At 57.4% G+C, this 11,108-nt stretch overlaps 1 protein-coding gene across 2 annotated transcripts in view; it reads left to right on the top strand.

Annotated features, from left to right (window-relative positions):
* Positions 1 to 249: 249 nt before the first annotated feature.
* Positions 250 to 11,108, top strand: part of LOC112410823 (TRIO and F-actin-binding protein-like) — a 29,321-nt gene continuing 18,462 nt past the window's right edge. The window contains exons 1-3 of one of the 2 annotated variants that reach the window (XM_024761604.1): positions 250 to 339; positions 1,907 to 2,044; positions 11,036 to 11,092. In XM_024761604.1, coding sequence (XP_024617372.1) covers positions 1,976 to 2,044; positions 11,036 to 11,092 — 126 coding nt within the window. In that variant the 5' untranslated portion in view covers positions 250 to 339; positions 1,907 to 1,975. Of the gene's footprint in view, positions 340 to 1,906; positions 2,045 to 6,039; positions 6,101 to 11,035; positions 11,093 to 11,108 lie in introns of those variants that run through there. The other variant, XM_024761605.1, reaches the window with a different exon arrangement.

Raw genomic sequence — 11,108 nt, forward strand, 5'->3', positions numbered from 1 at the left:
CCTGAAAGGTCGCTGCCCTTCCCTGGGCAAATGGCAGTTTGGCCCTGATGGTCTCTGAAGGCAAGGTCCTCCTGATTCTGGAGGGTTGGCCAGGCTGGGAGAAAGGGTAGAGCTTCCAGGAGCTGGAGCCAGAGGAGCACTGAAGAGGGCCAAGGAGGTACAGAAGTCAGCTGGGCCTGGAGGAGCTCCAGGGTCCTGGGGCGGGAGAGATGTGTGCAAGGGGTGGGACCTGCCGAGGCCGCTCTGAGGCCTGGCTGCAGCTGGAGCACATGCTCTGCCCCTCCCCTCCCCACAGACCTGCCAAACAGACTGTTCTCATCACCCGCAGCCTCCAGAGAGGTGAGGTCAGAGCTGAGGGCCTGGGGCAGCGGGAGGCGAGGAGAACACCAGGCGGTTTGAGGCTGTGCTTTTCTAATCCTGCTGTTGTTCTGCTGTTCCCCATGCCGCTTCCTGAGAAGCCGGGTGTGACGGGGGTGGGGGGCGGGGGGGGTGTCTGTCTGGCAGTCTGGAGCCCCCAAGTCTGGCCCTGCCGCTAGTCAGAGCTGGAGGGATTCTGCCCAACCCCTGACTGTGCAGATGAGGAAAGGAGGGGTAGGCAGTCATCTCAGATCACATAGCTGGTCAGTGGTCGGGCTCAAATTAGGACCCAGGGCTCAGGATCCCCTACCCAGCGCTCTCTCTGCTACCCCCAACACCGCTTCCTGGCTCTGCCCTGATTGCCTGCGTGGCCTCGCATAGTAGAAGCAGCATTCTAACTGCTTGGTGGGCCAGTCTTCCCATCTGTGAAATGGGAGGGGACGGGGACTGGTCACTAAAAGCACTTCTGGCTCTCACAGGGACTCCGGCAACTTTGCTCTTCCTCTTTCTGGCTTATTTCTCCATACTTCCTGGGGCCAGAGTTTTGTGAACAAAGAGGAAACAGCAATACAGGTGTCCCCCTCTAGTCTCCATAAAATTGGCCTGCCCCAGCAACCCAGAAAACCTCTCAATCCCCCCGCAGGAAGTCTGGACTGGACAGAATTGATAACTGCCTCATTCATTCATTCACATACCCTTCGTGAGCACCTTGTGTATGCCTGGGTGTGGGCCAGGGGCGAAATGAAGCACCAGCAAGGAGCCCACGGTCTAGTGGTCAGGGCTGTGATGGCCATGTGGTGCAGGGTGGAGGCAGTCCTTCCCCCCAAAGCCCCCTGGATCTGTGCTTTGATGCTTCATGTCCCACGTCCAGAGAATCTCTGGATTCTGAAGAGTTGGGACACCTGGGCTCTGCCCTGCCTCTGCCAGTAACTTGCTCTGTGACTTTGGGCAAATGCCTCTGCTTCACTGGGGCCTCAGTTTCCCCAACAAGGATGGCTCCGAAGAGGGTGCGCTGGGGACTCTGCCGGGTGTGTGGCTGTAGAAGTCTGTGACTCATTCCTTTCACAAAGGGGAGGAGAGTAGGCAGATGGGGGACTCAGGATCAGGGGGCCCTTGAGCGACCCCTTGGCTCTAGAGGGTTGTTGCCTTGGGGAAGAGGATCCCAGAGTTTCTCCATCTTTAGATATTTCAAGAGGAGCTGGAAATATGTAGCTATGTGTTAAACTACTTGATTATTTAACACTGGAACCTAATGCAAAATAATCTGAAAACCTTATGCGGGCTGAATACACATCTGTGGTCCGCGCTCCCCTCCCGCCGGCCACCTGGGGTCTGACCTGAGGGTGGAGAAGTGCACATCCCCAAGGGCGCTGAGCCCCAGGAGCCCTGTCAACCAACACCACGCGGTGTGAACACGTGGCAGTCCACCTCGGCAGTTCTGGGAGAGGAGAAAGATGGCAACCCTGGGCGTTTGAGGTGGGCATGGCAGCATGGGCAGGGGAGGCTGTCGTCAGGGACGTGGGGGCCAACACTGGACCCTGTTTGACAGGCAGACAAGAGGCCAGCGGAGGGCAAGGCTGAGAGCCCACTCAAGGGCCGACTGGTGACCTCATGGCGGATGCCCGGGGACCGTCCCACGCTGTTCAATCCGTTCCTGCTGTCTCTGGGGGTCCTCAGGTGGCAAAGGGTAGGCTGGCTCCAGTGGGGTGGGGCTGGGGTGAGGGTGGGGAGAGTGGGGGAGGGGAGGGAGGAGGCTGGTGTCAGTCAAAGAAAAGCCAGTAGGGGCTCAGAGTGAGAGATGTGGAGGCCCCATGTGAGGAAGGAGAGCTGGAAGCAGAGTCCAGAGCTTCCGTGGTCTCTGCAGCGAGGGGGACGTCCCACCTGCAGGACCAGGCTGGGGCTGTTTTCAGCTTTCAGGGTGAGGGGTGATGGAATAATCCACCCAGCTGAAAGCTCCCAATCAGCAAATAGGCCAAGGGGAGCCAGGCTCGGGGCAAGGGGGAGAGGGAGGGAGGGCCTGCGAGGGGCTCTGGGATTGCAAAGTGTGTCTCAGACCTGGGTCTGAGCCAGTTGCACAAACATCTGGCATTACGTAACCCATTCCCTGCCCAGAGAGGGCTGTAAACACTCAGGCCTCTGGTTCGTGGTTTTCTCAAGGGCGGGGAGGGGAGGCAGCTGTGACTTGTGCTCTCCTGCCCCCTTCACGGTGGGAGGGAAGAGGCCTGGCCATCTCCAGGAGCCACAGCCTGGCTCATGGGGTCTCTTCTCTCGGTGACAGGCTGACTCTCATACTCTCATCAGCTTGGGGTCTAGCTCTAGGCTGACAGCCTGTATACCCATTCTACAGATGAAGGGACCGGGACTCAGAGAGGTGAGGTAGACTCGCCCGAGGTTGCACAGCTATGGTTTAGAGCAGTGTTCGCCAACCTTTTTGGCACCAGGGATGGGTTTCGTGGAAGACAATTTTTCCATGGACAGGCGGTGGGGGGGATGGTTCAGGCGGTAATGCAAGCGACGGGGAGCGATAGGGAGCAACGGGGGAGTGGCAGATGAAGCTTCGCTCGTTTGCCCGCCACTCACCTCCTGCTGTGCGGCCCAGTTCCTAACAGGCCAAGGACCAGTACCAGTCCACAGCCTGGGGGCTGGGGACCCCTGGTTTAGAGGAACTGGCCTCTTGCTGATTTTCCTCATTCCTAGATGAGAGAATGACAGCAGCCAAACTCACCAAGCCTCAGTTGCAACATCTGTCTAATGGGAAAAAAAAATCTATGGAGATGATCAGGGCTGCAGGGAAGGTTCAGGGAAATCAGGATGCACAGAGGTGTGACGGGGTGGGGTATGGGGTGGGGGGGGCGTCCAAACACTAGCTTCTCCATCCACTTCTTAATTTCCTCGCTGCTGCTCTTTGGGGGTTAAGGCACAAGGGTAACCAGGCAAACGTGGTTATCTGGGCAGAGTGGTATCTTCAAGCCATGGGCGGGAATTACCTTATCAACCTAACTAAGGGTCACTAACACACAGCAGTTCCGGCAGGAGGGGGCAGGTAAGTTTTTGGCTGGAGAAAAGGGGTAGAGAAATGGGGAAATGGACTCTGGGATGATGATGATGGTGATGATGGCCAGCATTTATTGTGCACCTACTATGTGCTCAGCTCTGTGTTCAGTGCGTGGCACATCTGATTGCATTGAATCCTCACCACTAGGCATACTAGGTACGGTTCATATTGTCCATTTCATAGATGAGGGAATGAAACTCACTTGTTCCAGGTCACACAATGGGGGAGAGCTAAGATTTGAACCCTGCTCTGGCCGACTTCAGAGCCCACCCCCCCACCCCTGTGCATCCCTCTCTCCCTGAGTCCTCCTTGCAGCCTTGAGAGTCTCTGCAGATTTTCTCCATTGGACAGATGTGGCAACTGAGGCTCAATGAATTTGCAGCTATTCTCTCACCTGGGAATGAGGAAAATCAGGAGCTGAGAGATGGAACTGCTAGTGGAGCCACCCAGACAGTTACTTAAAGCAGCTTCACACATCTCTTGGGCTGGACAGTGAAATTAGTCCAAGGTCAAGAGCTAGGAAGCCTGGGCTTGAGTTCTGTCTCTGCCCCTAACTTGTGTGACTTTGGGCCATCGTCTCCCTTCTCTGAGCCTCACACTGTTATCTTCAATAGAGTAACGCTTTGAGACTGGATAACCCCAAGGTTTGGTGGCTCTGTTTAATAAGTCAATCCTGGGTCCCTGAAGCTGTGCCATCTCTGTCTTACCGGGGCAAGTTGCAATAAGGCAGTCATTCCTTCATTTGTGCATTCATTCACTCGACCAATGTTTACTAAGGACCTAATGTGGGCTGAGGCCCTAGGCTTACCATGATATAGACAAAAACCACTCTGTTCCTGCCCACAAGGAGCTCACAGTTTGTGAGGACACGGACATATAATTGATTAGAACACTGTGCGGTCATCACTTGAGTTGGGGAGTGTACAGATGCAGGGAGCTCTGGGCAGGGAATTCACGCAGGCAGCCCTGGGAAAGGAGCTTCTAAGTCTGTGCTGGGGGCACTCTGGCTTCCTTTGGGCTGAGACTTGAAGGGTAAGGAGGAATTTTCCAGAAAAACAAACATGTGGAGGGAGGGAAGCGAGAGAGTGAGTGTGTGTGTGTTGGGGCATAAGAGGACAGGAAGGGAAGTGTTCCAGGCGTGGCACAGAACAACATGTGCAGTTAGGGAGGTACAGAAGACCTGGCTTATTCTGGGACTTCCCAGCGTTGTGTAGCCCTAGCATGTGAAATGTGTGTGTCTAATGATAGAGGACAGCAGGCAGGGGCCAGATGATAGTGGACATGACTGCGGGCACAAGGATGTGTGTATCAACAGTGGAGAAGTGTTGAAGAACTCTGAGCAGGGGAGTGTTCTCATCACCGTGTTGAGGGTACTAGAAGGGAGTCCCAGAGGCCAGGAAACCAGCAAGGAGGCTGGTACTGCCAGGTGTCCACGCCACCGCGGTAGGGCATTGGTGGTAGCTGAGGTGTTCTGTCTGTCCATGCACTCTCCCAAGGACCAAATGCCTGAGTGAGGTACAGGGTAGGGTGGGAACACTCAGCACAGGGATGCCAGGCCAGTGTCTAGGAGGACTTACCTTTGGTCTCATTCCTCAGGGTGGAGGAGAGAATTCCAATGGGAAATGCTGGGAAAACTTCAGCTCCCTGGGCCTCTGTTTATCTGTGAAATGGAGATAGTGATTATAATCATGACAGCAATAATTTTTGAACCCCAAACTGAGATGGCAGAATCATTGAAGTGGTAATTATTCCAAGCTCCCCTGCGCCCCTACCTAAGGAGAGCTAACTAGGGCTAAAGGGGTTGTTCTAGGTGCTTTACTTAAATTAACACTTAATACAGTAGCCTGTGAGATAACAGCATTATCCCATTTTACAGAGGGTGAAGTTGAGGCACAGAGAGGTTAAGGACCTTGCTTAAGGTAATACAGGGTTTAAATCACAATGCCCCATAAGCCACCTCATGCAGTTAGCAACAAATTCCACCACAGTACCTCCTCAGCTGCGGGCTTAGAGGAGATTCTGCAGGGCAAATGTACTCTTACAAACCACCAAGTGTTCTGGGAAAGTGAGAAACGGGTATAGCCCACACCCAAGAACCCAAAATGAGGTTCTTAAGGCGAGAAAGACCCCCGGTGAGGAGGGCACGTTTAGGAAAGGTCCTACCAATTCCAGAACTCACTTTGTGCTTAGATTACTTCCTAGGAATCCCTTCTCTTCTTACTGTGTGACCCTGGGCAAGTTGGCTCACCTCGCTGAGCCTCCGTTTTCTCATTAGTAAAATGGGGACAAGGATATCACCTGTCGGGTCTGTGGTAAGGATGAAAGTCCATTACATGGGTAACGAACAGGGCTTGGCGTGTGGGACCCGCTGAATTGGTAGTAATGTGTGCTTTGCCCATGTCGCCATCAAACCGAGGCGCCGAGGCCTAATGGACCCATCGCTCCGTCCGGCGGCTGGCGTGGGTCGGGAAGCCGTTGCTGGACGACGAGGGTGCCACACCCGGCTGCCCCCACCCCGCACTACCTAGTCGTGGCCTGACGGAGTCACCTGCACGCCAGGCCCTTCCTTCCTCCTAGCTTGCCCGCCGTCAGAGCTCGGCCCGCCCTCACCTCCCTCCGCCCCCATACCCAGGGCCTTTTCCACCTTCCTGCCTCCTGCTCTCGCCGCCCCGGGGTGCCGCCATGACGGTGAGTGCCTCCCCGGGGGGCAGCCCCTCTGCGCCCCAGGTCCGGATGAGAGCAACGGCCAGAGCCAGAGCCGAGCCGCTCCCCTCCTGGTCAGCCCCCTCCTCACTTCTCGGAGGCGAGAGGAGGTCTCGGCCGGAAGACTGGGCGACCCCGGCGGCACGGGCCGGCCGTCCTGCCTCACCTTCTCCCGGCCTCCGCCTCACCTTTCTGGGCCAGAAGCCCGGGCAACCCCCGAGAAGATGGGAACTCTCGTTCCCAGGCACCACCCCCTCACTTTTGCGGGACCAATCACGGACAGATTCCGGGTGGCCTTTTCCCTTCTTCTTTCCAGCTCCCCCCTTGGTGAAAACCTGATCTGATACTCCTAAGCTGCCAGATCCGTAGGGTCTCTCAGGGTTCTGGGCCACGGGAGGAGCGGAGATGGGCCTGGCCTGGATCTGGGTCTCGCCGGAGCCTGGAGAGAGGCGCTCCCTGGTTCGGATGGGTCGCGCTGATGTGGGCCTGGGAAGGCTGTACGCCTGTGTGGGCGCTGGCCGGAGGTTGGGTGGGTGAGAAGGGGCCGCCTCTTCCCATCCTGACCAGAGCCTGTCCTGGGACTTCTGAAGCAGCAGGATACCATGTCCTCTCGGGCTTGCCACTTCGGGCTTGCCACTTCGCAGCGGCGCTGGGACCTTGGGTGGGGCAGGCCCGCTCTTGGGGGTGGGGAACACGATGGCAGGGATTTGTTTTTCTCTTTGGGATGAGCCCTACCCAAACTCTCTCAATACATGCGCCTTATTTATCATATTGCACCTCATAGCTGAGTTCACCATTACCCCCATTTTACAGTCAGATACACTGAGGCTTGGGGAGGGGCGTTGGTGAGTTGCCAGAGGTTACCCTGATTGTAAGGGAAGGAGTAGCCCTTTTCCACGTCACTCTGGCCCCTTGACTGTGATGTTCTGGAAGAGAGGGGCAGGACTGCTTTTGGTTTCTGGCAAGTGACTTAGGGAGGCTCTGACAGCCTGATGAGGAGGGTGGGGAGAGTTGAGCAGGGTGCTGTATGCAGGGGCCCTGCCCCTGTGAGTGTGATGACCTGCTCACTGCCTGGACTTCCTCAGGCTCTGCACATCCTGCTACCTCTCTGCTGGCCCTTCCTGTTGTCAGCAGCCTCCCCTTCCCTGTCAGGGAGGAGTAGAGAGGGATGTGGGGGGAGGAGCTGAGTCAGTGTCTTGGCCGCCCGCCCCCTCCCCCCCAGCAGGCTAGTGGGGGGTGGTTTCATTGCTGACTGGGTGCCTGCCAGGCCCTGAACTGGGTGCTTTCACATTACCACATTGGAACCCTGAAGGTTGACGGTAACTCCCCATCTAACAGATGAGGACACTGAGGTGTAGAGAGGTGAAGTTACAGGTGACACAGCTCGGCCCTGGCCGAGCCAGAGTTTGTAACCAGGTCTGTCCCAGTCTTCTCTCAGGATGAGATAAGAAATGTACACAGTTGCCTTTCCTGGGGAAGCACACACTGAACAAGGGTAAGGCTGCTAGAAGCAGCATGTGGAGGAAGACAGCACATCCCTGCTGATGGGAGGGGGCTTCCCGAGAGAGATGTCCTCCTGTGACTGTAGGACTTGGTCAGGTGGAGATGGACTGGGGGAGGAGGAACAGTGTGGACAAAGGCTGGTGGCCATATTTGGGGAATTAAATGGTGAAAACATAGAAAAGGGACTTGGGAAGGAGGGCCTCAGAGGCCAGGAAGAGCAGCTTGGGCTTTGGTCAGGGGCACTGGGGAGCCATGAGAGGTTTCAGAGCGGAGGGGAGGCTCACAATCACCTTTGACAGCATTTACCGGATTCATCCTAGCCGCTTTCAGACCTGAGCCTGCTCCAGGCCGGTGTCCTTCCTGTTTCTTCTTCATACCCTTTTCCTCTCTCCTGGTCCCATCTCCCCAACCTCAGGAATCTGAACGAGCAAGTGGCAAAGGTGCTGTGACTGGGTAAATGCTTAGAGGCTTCAGGGAGCCAGGCCTGGAGTCAGGATCTGCCCCACCTCCTTTTGCGCTAGCCGGGTGCAGCCTTGCCCCTGGAGCTTCATTCCCCAGCTGCTACCCGGCATCAAATTATATACCTGTGCACTTGTTTATTGTCTGTTTCTGCCCTGAGTTTTCACCAGGGCAGGGGCCACATCTCTTGTTCACAGCTTATTTCCTGGCGTAGAACAGGGGCCTGGTTCCAAAGGAAAAAAAGAGAGAGAAAAAAAAAAGAAAGAAGAAAGAAAGAAATTTTTATGAATGTTCCCTGAGTCCTCGGGTCTTGGGGCATGAACTCCCTGACTGAGTTGCTTCTAGTGTAGCCTGTGAGGGATAAGTAAATGGCTTGAAGACAATCACAGATGCAACAGAGGCCGTGGGAGGTCGCCTGGTGTGGTGTGTGGTGTGTACTGGGAAAGGGGCCTCTGCCGTGGCAATTAAGCTGGGTCTTAAGGCATGAGAAGGGGTTTGCCTGGTCGAAGGAGGAGGAGGCGGCGGCCTGGTATTTCAAGCAGAGGACACAGGCATGTGTGGAGGGCCCTACTAGTCCTGATGTGTTGGGCATCAGAGAGGATGTGTGATGACGTAAACATGGGGCCCCCTAAGCAGTGGGGAGTCCAGGTTGAGGCTTTTGTGCCATCCTAAGGCAGCTGGACCTTGTTCTGAAGCCGTCTGGAGCCATCCCTGGAGGTTTTACGCGGCTTGTGACATTCGGCCTTTTGGATCGGGTCCCCTGCCAGAGTGTTCTTACAGGAGGCTGTGTCGATGGTCTAGGCCAGCGGGAGGCAGTGCTGACCTGTGGCCAAAGGAACGAGGGCCCACTGTGAGGACCTGTCAGTGCTCCGGAAAGGAAAAAGGAGAAAGGGAGCTTCCTGCGGGAGGAGGAATGGTGTCTGGGCCTGAGGAGCCACGCGTGAAGGTGCAGGGGAGGAGATTTATGTTATCAGACCTTTTGACCCCTGGGGGGTTTCCAGGGTAACTTCAGGACCTCTCCTGCCAGCAGGTTTAAAAGCTCCTCTCCCCAGGGTCACTGCACCATCTCATGCTTGATGCGGCACGTGTGCGGCATGTGTGTGGTGTGTGTGCTGGGGTCTCCATGTGTGGCCCATTCAGTTCTCTCACGGAACCGAGGGGGAGGGCAGGGCCCCTCTATCATTAGCCACATCAGGCAGCCGGGCTCAGGGAGGGCATGTGACTTAGGAAGGTCACCGTGATCCCACTTCCCAGGCAGCCCTCAGGGTCCCAGCCTGTCATTCCTGCCCTCCCTCAGCCTCCGGAAGCCTACGGCTGATCTCCCAGCCCTGGCTCAGCTCAGTCCGATTGGCTGGGTTATCTGCTTGTCCTTTCCGGGGGCTCTCTTCGGGTCAGCACAGCGATGCCAGCTCCGTGGTCCATCCCAGAAGGCCTGGCTTCTCGTTCTCAGCGCCAGGAGGTGGAGGTGCGGACTGCCTCGGAAGCACAGGAATTTAGATCAGGGAGGTAGAGGAGGGTGGATGTTTATTCAGCACGTTGCCCCTGGGGCCACGGGGGCGGGTCTCCATCTGCATGTGGACCCAGGTGACTTGGTGGCCCTGAGCGTGGCTACCGGTCTTCAGTCTTAGCTTGGAACCACCCTGAGTGGCTTCCGGCCCACGTGGGGAACAGGGTGGGGAAGGAGAGAGAGCAGACAGGGCATACGCAGCCTGGGGTTTCCCAGGTCTGGGCAGAGCCTGTGTCCCTTCCCTGAGACAGGTCTCCGGGCAGGGGCTGCGATGCAGGAGTTGGGCTGCCGTCCTGCCGAGATCCAGGGGCCCTGGTCCCAAGGCCACGGCTCAGGATGTCCAGGCTGCTGGCCCAAGCCCCTCTCAGGTCTCTTCCTCCACCTGAGGAAGAGGAGAATGGGGCTCCCTGACAGGAGGGCGGGTCAGGGGAGGTGGCCAGGTCAGGTGGCTCCGGTTTCCAGGTTTCCAGCCGCCACCGCCATCGCCGCCCACCCCACTGAGCCACGCCACCCGCTCCCTCCATGCAACCAGACACCTTGGCCTGGTGAGGCTGTGATGCAGGTGCTGATAGGTGGGCTCAGAGCCATGGCAACAGGTGGCCGCCTCCTCCCTGCCTGCCAGCCTGGCCCGCCAGTGGGCACGAGCTGAACCTCTGCAGGCGGACCGGGACTTAGACGAGAGAGTGGTCTCCCCAGCAGGCAGGGAGGGTCTGTGGATAGGCCTGGCCAGAGAAAATGCCTGGATGAGCAGTTTTGTCATCTAGGGTTGGGGGGGGACCTAGCTCACAGGCCCCCGTGGAACATGCTACAGCTGGGAGCCCCCAGACCCCGGGGCCGTGCCCCCCTGAGCAGCACCCGGCAGGTAGGGCTTGCTGGGACTGAGGTGCCATCTCCCCGGCCCTTCCAGAGGTCTAGCGGGGGACCAGGAGGTCTCTGACCTCAGCCTGGGCCTGGCTCCATCTTTCAGGCTCTCCAGGAGATGAGGGAAATGCAGGGCTGGTTGGACCATGGGAGGGTTAGTGGGTTGGGAACGGGTAGGAGCGTTAAGGCATTGTCCTGCCGGGCCGCTGGGGCCTCGTCAGCGAGAAGCACTGGACGGTTCACTCAGCCCTGCTGATCTGCTGTCCTCTGAGCCCTCTAAGGGTCCCTTTTTACAGTCAGAGATCTCCTGCCCCCTGTCCCACTCTCAGGTGAGGAAGCCGGCTGGTGGGAAGGGCGCTCAGAGGTCTGTGATGGGTGGCCAGTCACCCAGCCCACCTCTCAGAGATTGCCGGATGTTCGGGAAAGGGACCAAGGCTGCCTCAGTGGCTGGGGAGCCTGCCTGGATTTAGGGGGCTACCTGGGCCCTCAGCCTTCCCTCACTCGGGGGCAGGATGGGCAGCCCCCCTTCCTCCCCAGGCCCCTTTGGTTCTTGCTGGGCCTGACTCATCTGCCCCCTCCTCTCCCCATAGCCCGATCTGCTCAACTTCAAGAAGGGATGGATGTCAATCATGGATGAACCTGGAGAGGTAGGAGGGCTGAGGC

This window comes from Neophocaena asiaeorientalis, unplaced genomic scaffold (genome assembly GCF_003031525.2).
Source record: "Neophocaena asiaeorientalis asiaeorientalis breed wild unplaced genomic scaffold, Neophocaena_asiaeorientalis_V1.1 scaffold473, whole genome shotgun sequence".
Classification (NCBI taxonomy): Eukaryota; Metazoa; Chordata; class Mammalia; order Artiodactyla; family Phocoenidae; genus Neophocaena; species Neophocaena asiaeorientalis.